The 16,753-nt window shown below is 44.9% G+C and overlaps 1 protein-coding gene across 1 annotated transcript in view; it reads left to right on the top strand.

Moving 5' to 3' along the window:
- The window catches only part of LOC146798874 (coiled-coil domain-containing protein 170-like), a 704,654-nt gene that overhangs the window by 673,451 nt on the left and 14,450 nt on the right, over positions 1-16,753 (top strand). The window contains exons 10-11 of the mRNA XM_085626207.1: positions 765-938; positions 7,895-8,134. Of these exons, the coding sequence (XP_085482333.1) occupies positions 765-938; positions 7,895-8,134 (414 nt within the window). The remainder of the gene's footprint in view (positions 1-764; positions 939-7,894; positions 8,135-16,753) is intronic.

Below are 16,753 nucleotides of genomic sequence, written 5' to 3'. Positions count from 1 at the left end.
GGTTATGGTTTTAGAGGAAGCTTATCGCTCAGCAAATGCGCAGTGATATGGCAAGGGGGGGGCACTCTTTTTGGGGGAGGCGGAGTTCAGCAAGCCGTCTCTATCAACTACCACCATCCCCCCATGAACACGTCATATGCTGGCCGCCAAACCCCCCCACCCCAGAAACAAGCCTACCATCTGCCGGCACACCCCGCTATTTCCCGTACCGCGCGGCAACCTTAGGGGCCGCTCCAGGTGGCAGTAGGTCTAGCTACGCCACTGTATATGCGCCTTATGCTATTGCTCTTTTCCACTTTAGGCTTGCATTACATATTTTTAATGGTCCTTGGTTGGAGTTTTAAGGTTTTTTTTAGGATCTGTTCTTAGAGTAATTGGGATAAAACTGCATTTGAGAAGGGAATGAAGGGACCATGGTAAAGGAAGCTGAACTTTGCTAATTCAATGCACCTTATTGCTGTTGTTCATTCTGTACTGACGTCACTTTTTTAAAAACATGTTTGTATTGATGTATACTATTTTACCTAAGTTCGAACAAAAACTTCTTGAATTGAATTGACAAAGACTGTTTCCTGCCTGCAATAGAGCAATATGTGTGAAAACTCAATGTTCAGATTAAGCGCCTTAAAAGTTCATGTGTATGTGGTTGTCAGGCATGTTTCACTGTTCGTTCCGGAATGAAAAGTACACTGACACCAAGGTGACCTTTTAAACTGTGCTTCACTGCTGCACTGTAATACATGTATTCTGAATATTCTACACAGCTCATGAGGTTTTTGCAGCAGTTGGCAGAGAAGCTACAAATAAACCAAGATATTCTGACAGAAAATCTTCAATCTCAGTACGAAATGCTTTTGCAGAGAGCAGGGGAGGTGAGCAATTTCGACCCCGAATATCTGGGCGGAAACAAAGTTCTTCTCTACAACCTGCAGAAAAAGGTGAGTGAAAAGCTCAAAAGTGACAACTCACAGTCTCCTGACTGAAAGTGAGATCCTTACGGCAAAGAAACAGTGTCACATGAGTGCAGACTTACATCTGGAAAGCTTTACAAAAAGAGGTCAGTTGTTTTATTTTAAGAAGAGGCATTGCAGGATCATGTGCCTGCGTCAATCCGTCTGCCTACTTACAAGTACATTTACACTGCGGCGGAGGCCCCGTAACCGCGCCAAATTGCAGTGGAGTGAAAATGATAAAGGTGCAATCTAGCTACTGTTATAAAAATATGTTAACCGACGCCAAAGCATCTGCTCAGAAACTTTCCTTGGCTCAATAAAATACTCTTTTTAAGTAGTTATATGTGGGTTATTAACTGAGGCAAATCACTTGTGGGGAACTGATATTTGCTAATTAGAGAGGGCAAAAGGTCTCATTGATGGACAATATCCATCCAAGAATTTCATTACAAAACATCTAGGGCCAGATGTACTACCCGTTTTTGCACACCCAATGCATGCATATAGGGCCATGTACATAGCCTATTTACCGAGTCCCAATTTTTTTGCGACTCACGGAATAGGTTTCACGACTCGCTATTTGGAAGGGGCGTTCCTTTCCAAACAGAGAGTCTCAATACAATGTACTAATATTTTGCGACCGCAATTGGGAATCGCAAAACAGTGTAAACACACTGTTGTACATTTCATTTAGCCCCTCGCAATTTGTGCTAAATGAAAGGGTTGTACATCTGGCCCTTTATATTTTTGACTGCTGTATTCTGTTTCCTTTGTTTATGTGACACAGGGGGAGAGGATATGAAATTATATAGGAATTTAATTAATTCAGATTTTATTTCTATATCCAATGAGACATTGCTGACATGCCCAGGCATGCAATATTTTTAGATTGCACTACGGAATGTATATTAACCTAAAAAGGCATCCTGGGGATGTTTATCAGAAGGGGGCAGGTGGATAAAGTTGAGGGCAACATCACCCAATAAATGTAGTAAAACCAAGTTTTTCAGCGTTTTCCTGAAAGAGAGTAGATCTTCTGTGGAATGAAGAGAGGGCGAAAGCCCATTATGCAGGCTGGAAGCCTGGACAGAAAAAGCAAGTTCCCTCACACGTGCCTTATAAAACTTGGTAGAGCGAGACGGTTGGCCCAGGTTGAACAGAGAGTTCACTGAGACAGGTAATCTTCTGCTGTAAGAACCGAGGACCAGTCTGAACGAAGGCTTTATGGAATATACATAGTGATTTACACAACTCTTTTTGGCAAGAAAAAATAATGCAGATTACCAAATACAGATGATGCAGAAGAATGACGTGGAAGGCGGAGCGCTTACCTAGCTGCATCTGCTTGAATGCAGTAGAGACAAAGCATTGCATTAGTCCAATCTGCTAAGAATAGAATCCTGGACCACCTGTACCCGAGACTGATTAGGAAGTAGTGGGAGAATCTTATGGTGAATCCACAATAAAGAACAAGCATTGGCATAGCCAATTGGTCTCGCTTTTGGGACCTTATAAGTATTTAGTTATGCAGCACAATATCCTTGGTGCATCAACATCAACTGTTGCTTGGCTAAACACTTATAAGGTTCCAAAGGCGAGACCTATTGGCTATGCCAATGCTTGATTTCCTGGTGGCCAAACAAAGCTTAAGGAGGGGGAAACTAGACAGATGTAAGTATCAACCCAAACCTACAATGGAACCTTTCTAGTACTGGCCCAACCTCAAAAGGAGAGAAGGGGGAGGGGTGAAGAATCTGCAGAAGATAGATTTTATCAGACACAGGGGATACTTCTTCCCCAGACACCTAATCTTAAGAAATTGTCTCAAAGCAGTACCCAACAGGTGGCACTAAGAAGTGCTAATCAGACAAGAAAATCATGCAAAACTGGCCAGGCAAATGAGTTACTGCTCCTCTCCTGAGTAGCCAGACAGTTGTCCTTGGCATACACATGCCCCATAGTTCCCGAGTCAGCCTTGACATGTTTAGCTGTTCGAATCGTTGTCTTTTTACCGAGCGAGCAGAACATCAAGACCGGTCAAGGGGCATTGCAGGGAGAGCTTTGAGACTGTCTGTGGCAGATTGAAATACTGAGGCAAGTTTGTCAGGAATAAGGGTCGGTGTCCCCGGTGATTAGCTCCATTTGGGGACAAGTTGCCTACACGATTTACAGCAGGCTGCCAGAAACGGATGAGAAAAGCATATGAAATCTGTATTTCACCCACACAGCTTTGAAGCTAAATGGAGCTAAAAATTACACACATCGATTAAAAAGCGCGTGTTGAAAATACATGCTTTGATCAGAAACATTAACATTTAATTTCCATGAGGAGAAAAGACTTTTCAATATTAGAAATTATAATGTTTTCTAGGGCTATAGATTTAAATAAAACTTTTTATTGCCCTTAAAGGAAAAAATATTTCTAATCTGACTTTCTGGATGTAAATGTTACAATATTCTTAACACCTTAAATAAAGATATCATTCTTGAGTCGTTCAAACAGTACTTGATAGGGAAGAAAAGAGTTTCGGGCTGGGCGGAGGAAACAGATAAACGGAGAAAGACAAGTGTGTGTGCTTAGACAGACAATGCCACAGAGAGCAAAAAAGAGACACGGGGAGATGATACAGAGATGGAGAGAGAAAGTGCGAGATAAAGAAAGGATGAGAAAATGAGAAGGAGGAGAGGACTAGAGTGAGGGAGAGTGGCAGTGAAGGAAGGGGAGAGAGAGAGAGAGAGAGAGAGAGAGAGAGAGAGAGATAGAGATTAAAACGAGAGATACGGAATGTGCGAAAGAGAGCGTAATCCCAGGGTGATGAAGAGTTAAACTTACGGAGTTTACAATTCCTCACCACACAGAGTAGATATACATCTCCTTGCAGCACTGTTTCATGTCCATGATTGTACCCTGGGGACACAACCTTGCAGGCGGCAGTCGGTATGGGAGATCTGGAATGCAGATACGACGTGCCTACTTAAGATAATCAAGGGATTCCCTTAGCGACGGGTTCACGCGAGCGTGCAACCACGCTCACACATGTTGCCCCCTGCCCCCTCAAAGTATTCTCGAGCCTCATTGCGTTACAGACAGCGCGTGCCTTAAGAAAAGAGGAAGAAGGGCAAAGTTCAAGCAGCAGCTGTTTAAGCACTCAAGCTTGTGCTGGCTGCGGGCGCGAGCACACATTACAGAAAACAAGCCCGGGAGTTGTGTGCGTGCGCGTGCTAAAAGAAAAAAAAAGGATGCGAGTGGTGCGCGTGACGGCAAACGTGAAAGCAGGCTGGCGAGTGGTGTACGATGTGTGCGCACCATGACGAGAGAGGAAAGCCAGATGGCGCCTCTGCTCGTCATTGTGCACATAACCACATCCTCTATGCCAGCCAAAAAGCTGTGGTCGGCTTCTTAAAGCCCATACACTAAATGTCTCGCCAGTGCAGCGCATGCGCTGGCTCAGGCGAGACCTAAAAAGGGAAGAAGATAATAGGTTAACGTGATCCGAGAGAGATAAATTACTGTCTGTGTTCCGTAAGGTTCTGAACAGAGACCAAAGTGCCAGAGTGGAGCCATCCCCTGAGGGCCAGAAGTCAAGTGGCAGGGCCGAGAAGGTTTGGCTAATAAACATCAGGGCCGGAATGATTGTAGCGGACACCAGCAGGGCCGGACTGAGACCCAAAACTGGCCCTGGAAAAGTACTTGGCCAGCCCCCCAGGGGTTTGGGAGTGCGGCCAAGGTGTTTACCAGGGCCGGTTTAATCCGATTTCGTTACAGTGGCCGATATTGCAGCTATGCTGCAAAAACGGCCCTGTAACGAAATCGGCCCCCCAGGGGCCCAAAACCGGCCCTCAACCCTGGCGACTCACCGGGGAAATGCCCAGCCCGCTATGGCCAGTCCGGCCCTGAGCACCAGGTGTTTTGCCAGTGGGCAGGAAGGGTGGGAGCCAGTTTTGGAGAGGTAGGGGCCAGTTTTGGAGAGGTGGGGCTGTTTTTGTGTTACTGGGGGGCGGTTTTCCTTGGGCATCCTTCCATCTTTGCTTATATCCATCGTGTTTTCATCTTCCCCCTTTCCCTCCTCAAAACCAGCATGACGTTAACTTTGTCATGATTGTTGCTCTGCCTAACTATTGATGAGGCGTGACTTGAACCCGCATTGGGTGGGTTCCATCGCACCATTTCCTACGGTGGTTGGTTACCACCAATAACACCAGTATGTTTTGTATATGTCACGTATGACACAAGTCTGCTTATTATGTTTGTATGGCCATGCACCTCTTGAGTTGCACTAACCACTTGTGCATGTGGTTCTGGATTGTTTTTAATTCAATTTTGGAAGCATTATTACTGTATGTGAATACCTTATTCATGTACCGTTGTTTTTGTTTCTCTGGTTTGAATCTCATTAGGTTTGTCCCATGATTTATTCTATTAAGGTACCTCATTGTAAGGTCATCAAAGTGATTGCTTCATTTTCCATAACCAACCACCCATGTAGATAGTGCATCAAGATAGGTCCCGAAGAATTGCCGAGTGATTTATACACATAAGGCAAGAAACATGTTGACCATGACTACACACATATAGACACCTCCGACCATTATAATCGGCGGTATCCCTATTCTAGTTTTAATTGAGACAAGTGGGCTTGCAGATTAAAATTCATTTTGGAGCACCACCTCGCCTCATTTTATTTTTCCTCACATCTACACCACTGGGCTCCTCACACGCACCTCACCTATATAGCTTGGGAAAAAGATCTCTGACAAAGAGCCCCTCATAGGGTGCTCGTCAGGCATTGCAGTGCCGGCCTGACTAGCAGCAAGCCCTATGATGAAGTATGACACCCAAATGGGTGTGTGAGGGCCCCACTTCCCAAATTGGTAGACACCCACACTCCACTACTGAGTAAGGGTATTGACCAACCTAGCCTCCTTCTCTTCTTTCCCCACCCTACAGGAACTGCATACTCCTTCGATGCTACATTGTATTTTTTGGGGCCTGTATGCTGGACCTATATGCGCCCCTTCTCCCTCATTTGTATTGAGTCTTATAAGGGCAGACCATCCCTGGGCGGTACGCTGCTGGAGAGGGCAACTACTTTTGAATATTTGTCAATCACCCTTTTTGAAACTATGTCGTGGAAGCACCAAGTGGCTAAAGCCACTCTGAAACTTTCTCAAGTAGCCGGGGTCATAAGTAAAGAACAGAGTTCCTCTCATAGCAAACCAGTGGCGGCGCCTCTAAAGATCTATGAAACAAAAGCGGTGAGCACCCTCCTCTATGAAGCAGAGCTGTGAGGGCTCAACAGGATGGATGACGTTTCTAGGGCTGAGAATAATTTCTTGAGGAGACTAGTCCAAATTCCCCATAGTACCCCCCTCCCCCCTCCATCCCCTAAGCTCCATCCTGTGTTATTCTGGTGTAGAATATGGACAACTCCTGAGCTAAGTCCTTATGCCAAAGCACTTGAAGATGTTATTTCATTGGACAAACAGAACAAACTAGGGTGGCTAAAGAATGTAAAGCATCTGCTAGCTGATATTGAGCTTGGGGATCTGTGGGAGTACAGGAACCTCGCATCATTTCCCTCCACAAATCAAATAAAACTACAGTATTTGGGCTGGGTTGCCCTCAAAGTTGCTGCCAAATCTAATGAGAGCCGGCTAAGCAAGGAATTTATGGACTTTAACTCTATTCCCCTCAAAGATCCTTTTTTAAATATCATTAAAACCCCACTGGACAGGAAGCTGTATATGCAGTTCAGGTTCGGCATGTTTCCACTCAATGGTTGCATTGGCACATGATGCAATACTAGCGTAGGTACATGGTCCTACCCTCTCTGTACTGCACCACTCGAATCTCCAGCACATGTCTTTTTTGCCTGCCCTGCCTACTCTCGCCCCAGAACTAAGTGTCTCATACCCCTATGTAAACAGCTAGGGACCCGAGTTCATACTGAAGTCCTGCGTATATTAAGATCTAATTCTAGACAAGTTATAGCTTGTTCAATCACAAAGATTCTGGGCCATATGTGGGGCATAAGGAGGAATTTACTGCAAAGAGGAGCTGATTGCTAATTTTTCACTTTATTGTTGAAATCTTTTGTATGAAATAGTTATAGAGCATTCCTTGTTGGATTTGTACATGTTTGTGATGCAGGTTGTCCTACGTTTTGGGGCCCCAGAGAGACTAGGGTATTGTGATTCGTTATTGTGCAGGCCGCGTGATTCGATGAGAACCCGCTAGAGGGCTTTTACGTTGTACAACTATTAGTTTTAACTGGGCATATGCACAGGCCATGTTTTAATATTTTAACTTTTGTACTTTTTAGTCTTTTATGAAATTAATTGCATATGTACTAATGAACTTGTAATTGCACTTTATGTCCTATTCAACTATGGACAATGGAACATATGAGCAGACGCGCATATTGTAATGTTATGGTCAATGACCAAATAAAGTGATTGATGATTTGTAAATAGAGATAAGACCATGGGGTGGAAAGAGAAAAACACACAATGATGCTGGATGCATTGGCCCGTTGATATTGTTAAAAGATTATATCTGGCTCAATGATGGTTATGTGCTTAGGACATTATTTTCTGCATTATTGTAAGGCTTTAGCTTTCTATAACCATGGACCAGCTGAGTTTCTGCCTGACAAAAATAACTACAGTCTCCTACTGGCAAATTTAGGGACTTACTTGATTCAGTGCCAGGGTTCCCAGTGTGCAATCAACAGTCTTTATACTGTAAACTTTACTTGTAACTCCAACAACATAGTTGTCATGATAATTCCTAAGATCCCAGCACAAAAAAGATTAGGTTATAGCCACAGCCTTAACATATGCAGCCTAAATCAAATATGTACACTACACTGTTCTTGTACTGTTGTTTAAATATGTCTCCTTCATTGTATTATTGTTTGCATATGCCCCCTTCTGTTTAGGTAAATTCTCTAAAGGAAAAATTGGAATTAAAGAACACACAAATAGAACAATTAGAAAAAAAAGTTAAACTGCTTGAAAAAGAAAAGGAGCAGTTGATCTCGCAGAGTAAAGAAGGATTTCAGAGCCTTAGTGTCCAGAAACTGCAGAACAGGGTGGAGAAACTTCAAGGGCAGCTAAATGAATTGAAAATGGTCAACCAGAACCTGATGGCCAAGCTTGCAGAAGTAAACCAACTTAAGGTATGTATAAAACAATGGCAATAGTGCTTCACTTTAACAATCATGAAACATATATTGTCTTCACTTGTGGCCATCAATTTGTGCTACTTTCCACAGAGGGAAATTCCTTATTTGTTATTTTGTTAAAGAACACTTTTCCTGCTGTCCCTGCATTTAATCAATAAGAACTCTGTATCCATATACTATTCCTCCACAGGCACATACTGGCAAACTATGGGTAAGATTTACAAAGATTTTGCGCCACAAAAATTATTCAAATCGGCAAGAATTATTTTTTTCCAATTTACTTTCCAGCACTAAACTTGCATGGCGCTGCTTTACATTACTTAGCGCCATGGGGGCATACCAAGGGTGGAGCATGGGCGTTTCTCATGTAGCCACCCAAGGTTTCTCACACTAAACCCAATTTACTACATAAAGTAGATTTGGTGTAGCATGAGAAAACTGCACCCTTTTAAAGTAGGTGCAAGGAAGAAAAAATGCTTTAATTTCTCCTTCCTTTTCCGACTTTGCATATGTGCTACAGTGTGCAGCACGCATACAAAGTGATAAAAGCTTTGCATCTTGTCTAGGCAACTATTTTGTACAGGAAGGATACCATTCCTGTAAAAAACCTATGCTAGACTCCTGGATACACCCTTGCACCATGGCGCAGAGGTGTCCCTGTAGAGCACAACAGCTGATTTCAGCACTGGCGCTAGTGAGACGGGAATGAGAGGTCTTATTTTAGTAAATAGGACACTCTCCTCTTTCCTTTTCACGTAGCACAATGCAGCATTTGCGGCTGCTGCAGTGCGCTACGTGAAAAAATAGTAAATCTACCCCCAAATTCTATGGTTCTTTAATGCAACTAATGGAATCTGGTAATATGATATATCATTCAACCAAGGTTGCGAGGTTTTTAAAGTAATCAGAATAATAGTGTATAATTTTAGAACCATAACTTCCAAATATGCATTAGATATTCTGTTATAAGTGTATGCTAAAAATGCGCCTGGCGCACAAAGAGGAAAGAATGGCATAATATGGTCATGTGTTGCACGGGTAAGCTCCCACAACCTAAATAGCCAGAGACAGACAAAAAAAATCCATAAAAGTGTAGTCTATCCCTGTGTGGCATGATGCAAGCTTAACAGCGACTATGACGAAGTGCTTCGGGGGTGGGAGCGGTGGTGAAAGTAGCAAAAATCTAAATACACAATATAATTGAAAGAATACAGTGTTAGGTCTGAACCACGTTCATATCGTGGAATATTGTATTAGCTTATTACCACAAAACGTTCTGAAAAAAATCATAACAAGAAAGCTGGTAAAAATGGGTTTAGCCTTCCCAGTGGATGTCAATGTGTGCAATCATTAGAATGGCTTCATATGGAGCTGGATGTAAATCAGTGGGGGAAAACCCCTCGGCCAATAGTCATTTGACTCACAAGTGCACACAGTGGGATAGGTATTGTGGGGAACATCTCGTAAACAAAATTACCTTTAAACTGGGTCTTTATTTTGAAGCAAGAAAAAAGTTTACTGGGCTGACTAATTGAAAGGTTTCATCCAACAAGTGCTGCCCAGTTGCAGATAGACTCGTCAGACCATTTCAGTGAATCAGAAATACAAAGCTTAAAAATGTTTTAGCTCATAGCGAGTGTTTTTTGATGTGCTAGCTGCCAAAATGTTGAATGTTCTAAATTCCTGTCTTCTCTATTTTCGTAACAATTCTCGCTCTGCAATAGTAAATGCTTAAAAGAATGTAACAGCCAGGTAAAAGAATGAAGCAGGCACACTCAACACACTGAGGACCAAAAATGACACTCCTTTGGTGGCTCTTTCCTCTTGGAGTTCCCACAGTACTAGGGGGCATATTTATCAAGGTTTTTGCATCGCCCTGGCGCCACATAAGGGGATGCAAGGGCGACGTAAGACCTAAATGAGATTTATCAAGCCACGCAAGGCCACCTTGCATGGCCCTGAGTGGCTTGATAAATCTAGAATAAAGCAATGGAGCACAAATTGCTGCCTTGCGTTACACTGCGGCAGAGAGGCGTGCCATGGATGAAGACTGGGTGTTCCCACGCATCCACTCATGCATTGGGTCACCACTGGAAGCTAGGGACCCCCAAGCAATTTGTATGATTTAAATTTCAAACATTAAAGCAGTAATTCGAAAAAAATAAACACACATCTGCACAAAAAACACATACTCAAATTACTAAGGATTTTAGTATTTTATATTGAAAGAATTTGCAAAAATCAAAAAATGTTAATGGGAAGGTTGGTGCTGCATCTCCTTGACTAACTTTTAAATGGTTGGTTTTGTTTCACAGTACGAGGCTCTCGCTCCTGCCAGGGCCAGACTGGAAACCCAAAGCAACCCTGGCAAATGCTTTCAGACCAGTCCCCATACAGTGCACACCAAGTTCAGTGAGCGAGCCTCACCACTACAAAGGGGGCTTTGAGAGGCTCTTACCCTCAAGAAAATTTAGGAAACAATGTTGCATGCTTCAAAACATTTAACATTATATATTGAATTATATTAGCTTTTAAAGAATAGTAAATGATGACCTTACTATGCACCAGGATGCGACAATCTTTGTTGGGGCTCTTCAATGATTCCATTATTATCACCCTCCAACAGTGTCTCTCATCTCTCCATAGCCCCTCTGTCATATGTATTTTAATTTGTTTTATAGCATCTCTCATACCATTGTATGATGTCAGAGCACTTTACATTACACTCATATAGAGACAATGAATTGTACGTGTAAATCAGTGTATAGAAAATGTTACATAAGGCAAAGGGGACTACAAGGTGTAGGATCCACATGTCATTTATACTGGTAGGCATTTACAAGAGTGTTTGGTCTGGCAGTAACCCTCTGACCTATGCACATAAAATACAGTTTTTTAGAATGCATCGTACACGTTCTTTGCAGTAGGCATATTGACCCTCTGTGCTATATTAGATAAGTCGAAGCTGTCACTAGACAAAACTCTCATCTCTCTCCAGCAGGTACATTATTCACTGGCCTTACCTTGACACTTTTATTGTTGCATTGAAACTGCTAATTATACAAGGAACTTTTCAGTGCTTTAAAACTGCTGCCTGAGGACCCCCTGGGAATGTGTCACAGACCCCTTGGGGTCCGCAGACCACAGTTTGGGAAACACTGCACCCATGGATTCTGACACATTTCCCGGAATTATCAAAATGTATAGACCTGGGAATACATCAAAACTGTACGCCTCCCCACCAGAGGCACAATGAAGAGAAATATCTTTATTTCTCCTTGTTTTTTCCTGTTCCTAAGTGTGCTGCATTCTGCAGCACACTTGGAAAGAGGAAAATACCTCTGGGAATTTTTTTTGTGCAGGAAGATGCCAATTCTTGCACAAAAAAAACCTGCCTGCAGTGCAGGCCCTTTGCAAGGGTGCCTGCATTGGCGCTAGGCAGCCAAAAATGTACCAGCATTAGGAAAGGACAGGAATGCCCCCTATAATGGTAAATGCATTGGATTTCTGCCCCTTTCATGCAGAGCAAGTTACAAGGGCCTCTGGGAACCACTGCAGGTAAGCATGCAGAATACTTCAGTGGTCCCAGTGATATGTTGGGCAGTTGGCTCTCAAACCCCAGTAGGCAAGTGAAGTTCATCTGGGAGAGTAGCACAAAGTGATCATTTGTTGCGCCAGGAGTAAAGCAGTGTTTCAAGATCCAGATCGTCAGTAAAACCAGTGGAAATCCATGCTGGGTTTAGAGTTATCACAGCTGCAAGTGCTGGTGTGGCCTGAAAAAAAGTAATAGGTTGTTCAATTGAGTCATTAATATTCAATGGTGCCTCTGATACATGGTTCAAATAGGAAATTCCACTGGCGGTCCATTATTATGTGGCTACTTTCATCACAAATATTGTGGGACCACCACCTCCCCGGGACATATATAAAGAAAGTAGGTGGGCCATGCAGCCTCCACACATAGCAAACACTGCTCCAGTTTCAGCAAGCAAGAGCATTTAAAATGCTCTCACTTCCTGAAAGCGGAGCAGAATTGCTTTGAAAAGAAGGAGCTGCATGTCAGCAGCTCCCTCTCTCCAAAAGCAATGCCGGCTCCCTCAGGATGCGGGGAGATGGCAAGGTCCGCAGTGGCCTTGAGGCTCCCCCCACGGCTGCCAACAGATATGATTGGGCACCCATAGTAGAGGCCTGGCCCCAGGTTCCCCTGGGACAAGAATGGCCCGGAGGGGGGCTCAGCCCCCCTCCCTTTTATAATAAAAAAAAGAAAAGGGATCGGGTCCCCGGGGCCGAATCCGGCCCGGGAGGGATATATATATATATGTGTGGGCCCTTCTGTTGTTGGTAACTTTCGATGTGGATATATATATATGTATATGTATATCCTAACTATAGGTAATATATATATATATATACATATATATATACACATATAGGGCCGTTTCCAAAAATTTGAAAAAAAGTAAATGAAAAAAACCTGCATAACTCACTGGAGTCCTCGCTCCCTTTCTCTACCACTCTGAAAATGCACCTCCTGGCACGCTACTGGTTGATGGATGAAGCCCCTTAGCTGCTGAGGGGCCAATAAGACCTACTGTTACCTCCAGTAAGGTCCCACACAGCAGATTTTCTGAGAGGTGGTCGGAGACCACGCCCCCTTTTCTCCACCACTCTGCAAATGTCGGTGCACTGCTGGTGGGTGGTGACATTCCCTTGCTTCCTGAGGGCCTCAGGAATAAAGTGGACTGATTGGCTGCCACATCAACAACGATGTGTCTGCAGTCATCTTAACACTCGGGACTCAGTCCTGAGTCCTAGAAAAAAGTGTACATCAAGATATACGGAGGCAGGGTAGGGAAACCTTGCCCTCCTAGGTTTGGTTGGGGGGGTCCCAGAGGGATCACCTGGGGTGAAATATCCTGTTTACACTCTCCCAGGCAGGAAACAGAAGTTTGCTCCTGCCCGGTGGGATCAATAAAATATGTGTCTCTCGCCCAGGTGGGAGCAAAATAAAGGTGCCGGGTCCACCAGTAAGCAGTATGGTGCTGGATGGGGAGCTGCTGGACTTGGGAGGGCTTGAAGCTTCCCTTGTGACCCCCAATGGTCCCAGGTGTGTGGGTGCTGCGGGTAGGCAACCAAGCACCCATCAGAAATCTTAATTAAGGGACGGCTTCCGTCTGGGATGGCCGGGGCCCTGGGGCTCCTCCATACCCCCTTCATGGAAATTTGAGCTGTGGGTGTCAAGGATGCCCACTGGCGAACCTTCTTAATTAAAAATTACGGCTCCCACTGGTACCCATTATGGGTGATGGCTTGGGAACCGACTAAGGCTGCAGGGGCCCTAGGGCTCTCACCGCAGCCTCATAGCAAAATTTAAAATGTGACTGTCAATGGTGGGCACTGGGACACCCTCAAAAATATTTTTTCTTAAAAGTGAATAATAAATTAGGCTTATTTATTGTTCACTGCTCCTTGAAGAAGCACCCGATAATGCACTGTAAAGGTTCTTTACACATTTTTGTTTTGCAGCTTGGTGATGTCCCTAGAAGCAGGAGGGGCACCACCAAGCCTTTTTTTAATGTTGGGGGCTGCAGGTAGTGCAGCAACCCCCCCTAGCAATGTTAAAAAAATACATATGGTAAGTTCTCCTGGGTCATTAAATCCATGACCTCAGGAGAACTTGTTATATTTTTTCAAAAACACTCCTAGCTGGAGCTCTGTGCTCTTCTGTTGGACTGCAAGGTCTTCTTGTGGTTGTTTTTATGATTGCATTTTGTGGGCTGGAAAATGTTGTAAGAAAGACTCAGAGAGATGTTGGTTTTATTAAAAAAAACATGCCTTTGAATCTTTCTTTTAGCATGACCTCAAGCCAGGACTTGCACTCAATGGAAACAAAAGGAGATGATGGACAGAGTGCTGAAACCTTTAAGACACTCACCCCCAGCCACAGATCTGGGTTGAATCCATCCTCTTTCTTTAGCTCACTTTCCCACCCCAGTTCAGACCCAGCCATTTGCAAATCAGTCTTGACCCTGTTCCTCATGGGGACAGTCCTGCCCGAAGTGCCAAGCCAAGTCTTCGCTGGACCAGAAGCAAGCATTCTGGGAATGGTTTTGGGGTAACACCCCTCATCAGCCAGGCTAGCTTGAATCCAGTGGCAAAGTGATCAAGGGACCCACGTCTGGGTATACCCTGCCAACTTAGGGCAAACAAAGCAAACACAAAGAGATGATAGACGGAGCGCTGAAACTTTTTCAGACACTCACCCCCAGTCACAGATCTGTGTTGAATCCATCATCGTTCTTTATCTCACTTCGTCTCCCCAGTTCAGACCCAGCCATATGCAAATCAGTCTTGACCCTGTTCTTCATCAGAACAGTCCAGCCCGAATTGCAAAGCCAGGTCTTCCCTAGACCAGAAGCAAACTCAATACCATGCGGCGCAGGCCAAAGGCCACATGCAGCTGGGGCTAGGGCGTTCACAGAGTTTGGGTGCATGGCCGTGCAGCTGGCCAGGCCCTGCACTCAACTCCAGCCCCCGCCCAATCCTTCAGTTGTGCGCAGCTTTGGTTTGCTTGCCTGCGAGGAGTTGGCCGCAGGCCCTGGCCACACATACGGTTGGCATTACTGATGGTATTAAAATATTACTTTACGTTGAAAACAAAAACTGAAATTCACTGAAAAAAACAAAGGTTAAAGGGATGTTAACCCCTTCCCCGCTCATGACGGAACCGCTCCGTCATGAGCCACGGTTGCCGTGTGCTCATGACGGAGCGGTTCCGTCATGCCACGACCGCTGGCGGCTGCTCCGCCCACGCGGCGCTGTTTCCCTGCCTGTGCGGGGGGACAACGCAACTGGGCGGAGTCATGACGGAACCGCTCCGTCATGAGCACAGCTCAACCGTGGCTCATGACGGAGTGGCTCCGTCATGAGCACAGCGCCACCGCGCTGCCCCCCCGCACCCCCCAGCGCTGCGGCGGAATTCCCGCCGCAGCGAAGGGGTTAAACTTAGTTGAGAATGTCAGATAAACATACAGTTTCAAATTAACAAAATCATTAAAATTCACTAGTTATAGTTAGCTCAAGTAATTATAACTTGTATCATGAAGTAACTATAACTCACGCCCTCGCCATGAGGGCTAATTGCTCTCCATTTTTCATCACTCATGACATGCTCTCTGACATGATTGATAACATCACTACAACATTTGAAATGTCATTGATGACAAGACTGTGCATTGCGGGGTTGCTAGTTATAGCTACTTTAGGGCACTATAACTGGTTAAATTCACCAGTTATAGTTAGAGTTATCTGAAGTAATTACAACTCGTGCCCTATGGTATCTATAACTAGCCCCCCGACCATGCACAGTGATATTATGAATGATATCAAATAAGATGACATGAGTGATATAATATGTAAGGATAATTAGGAGTGCATGGCGAGGTTGCAAGGCATACTTCCCTTAGGGCATGAGTTATAGTTACTTGAGAAAAAGCTAAGCATAATTGGCAAATTTCAGTGGTTTTTAAAGTTTAAAACTGAACACTTCACCTGACTATAATGTTACTTTAACTTTTTGGTGAATATTATTTAATTACCATACATTAATCCAAACCCCGTTTTTCCTGTGAATTTCCAGGTTTTTTTAAATCGTAAAGTAATGTTTTGTTAGCATACATTAATCCACCCTACTCAGTGCTGCAGGGCCTGCAGCCAACCCTCCCCCACATTCAACTAACCGCATTCTCTTGAGGGTGTTTGGTTGTGCATGGCGGGGGGTTGGCCATTGGCCAACTCCCCCAAAGTCAACCAATCTCACACCGCACGCGGCCTTTGGCTGTGTGCGGTTGGGATTTGTCCACAAGGCCTGGCCTTGGGGATCACAGGGCCTTTCCACGTGGCCCCCATTCCCAAACCTATATCAGACCTAAGGATCCAATCTCCCAGCCCCACATACATTTTAAAGGGGAGGGTGACATGTGCCCCTCCTCCTCAGGCCCTGGGGTCCCCATTGCTCAGGGCCACTATTAAATTTAAAGGGGACTGGTCCATTCAGTCCACCTCCATGAGCTTTGTGAGGGCCTGGTTACCTCACCCCCCAGGGCTGTTATTAAAAATAAAGAGAGGACTGCACAGCCCCCTTCCTGAGCCTCAATAGGCCACTAATTATAATTAAGGGTAGGGGGCACGTAGCACCCCTCCCTGGGCCGCTTTTGGACCAGTTGACTCCATCCCTCGGTCCCAGTGTACTTTTTGAGGGTTGCTTTTGGCCCTTGGGACTCCATTCCCTGGGGCCTGGTGCATTTTTTTGCTGGGAGAGGGGAACATAGCCCTCCTCACCCGGCCAATTTTGGCCCCGAGGACCCCATCCTCAGGGACCCAGCACATATTCACAGGGGAGAGGGGCAAACGGCTCCGTCCCGGGTCAATTTGGGCCACGGGAACCCATCCCTCAGGGCCCAGCCAACAAATTTGTGGGGGTCCTGTGCCTATCCAGGGCCCCCACATCACTATCATTGGTCTCAGCTTAGGGAACCCCAAGAGGTCCTGATCCAGTAGGAGCAGGCATTGCTCCTGCCCGAAAGGAGAAGCTAAATATGCCGCTCACTGCAG

The sequence above is a fragment of the Triturus cristatus genome, chromosome 9 (genome assembly GCF_964204655.1).
Source record: "Triturus cristatus chromosome 9, aTriCri1.1, whole genome shotgun sequence".
NCBI classification, from domain to species: Eukaryota; Metazoa; Chordata; class Amphibia; order Caudata; family Salamandridae; genus Triturus; species Triturus cristatus.
The sequence above is the reverse complement of the archived record's forward strand: the minus strand, read 5'-3'. Positions and strand labels throughout refer to the sequence as shown.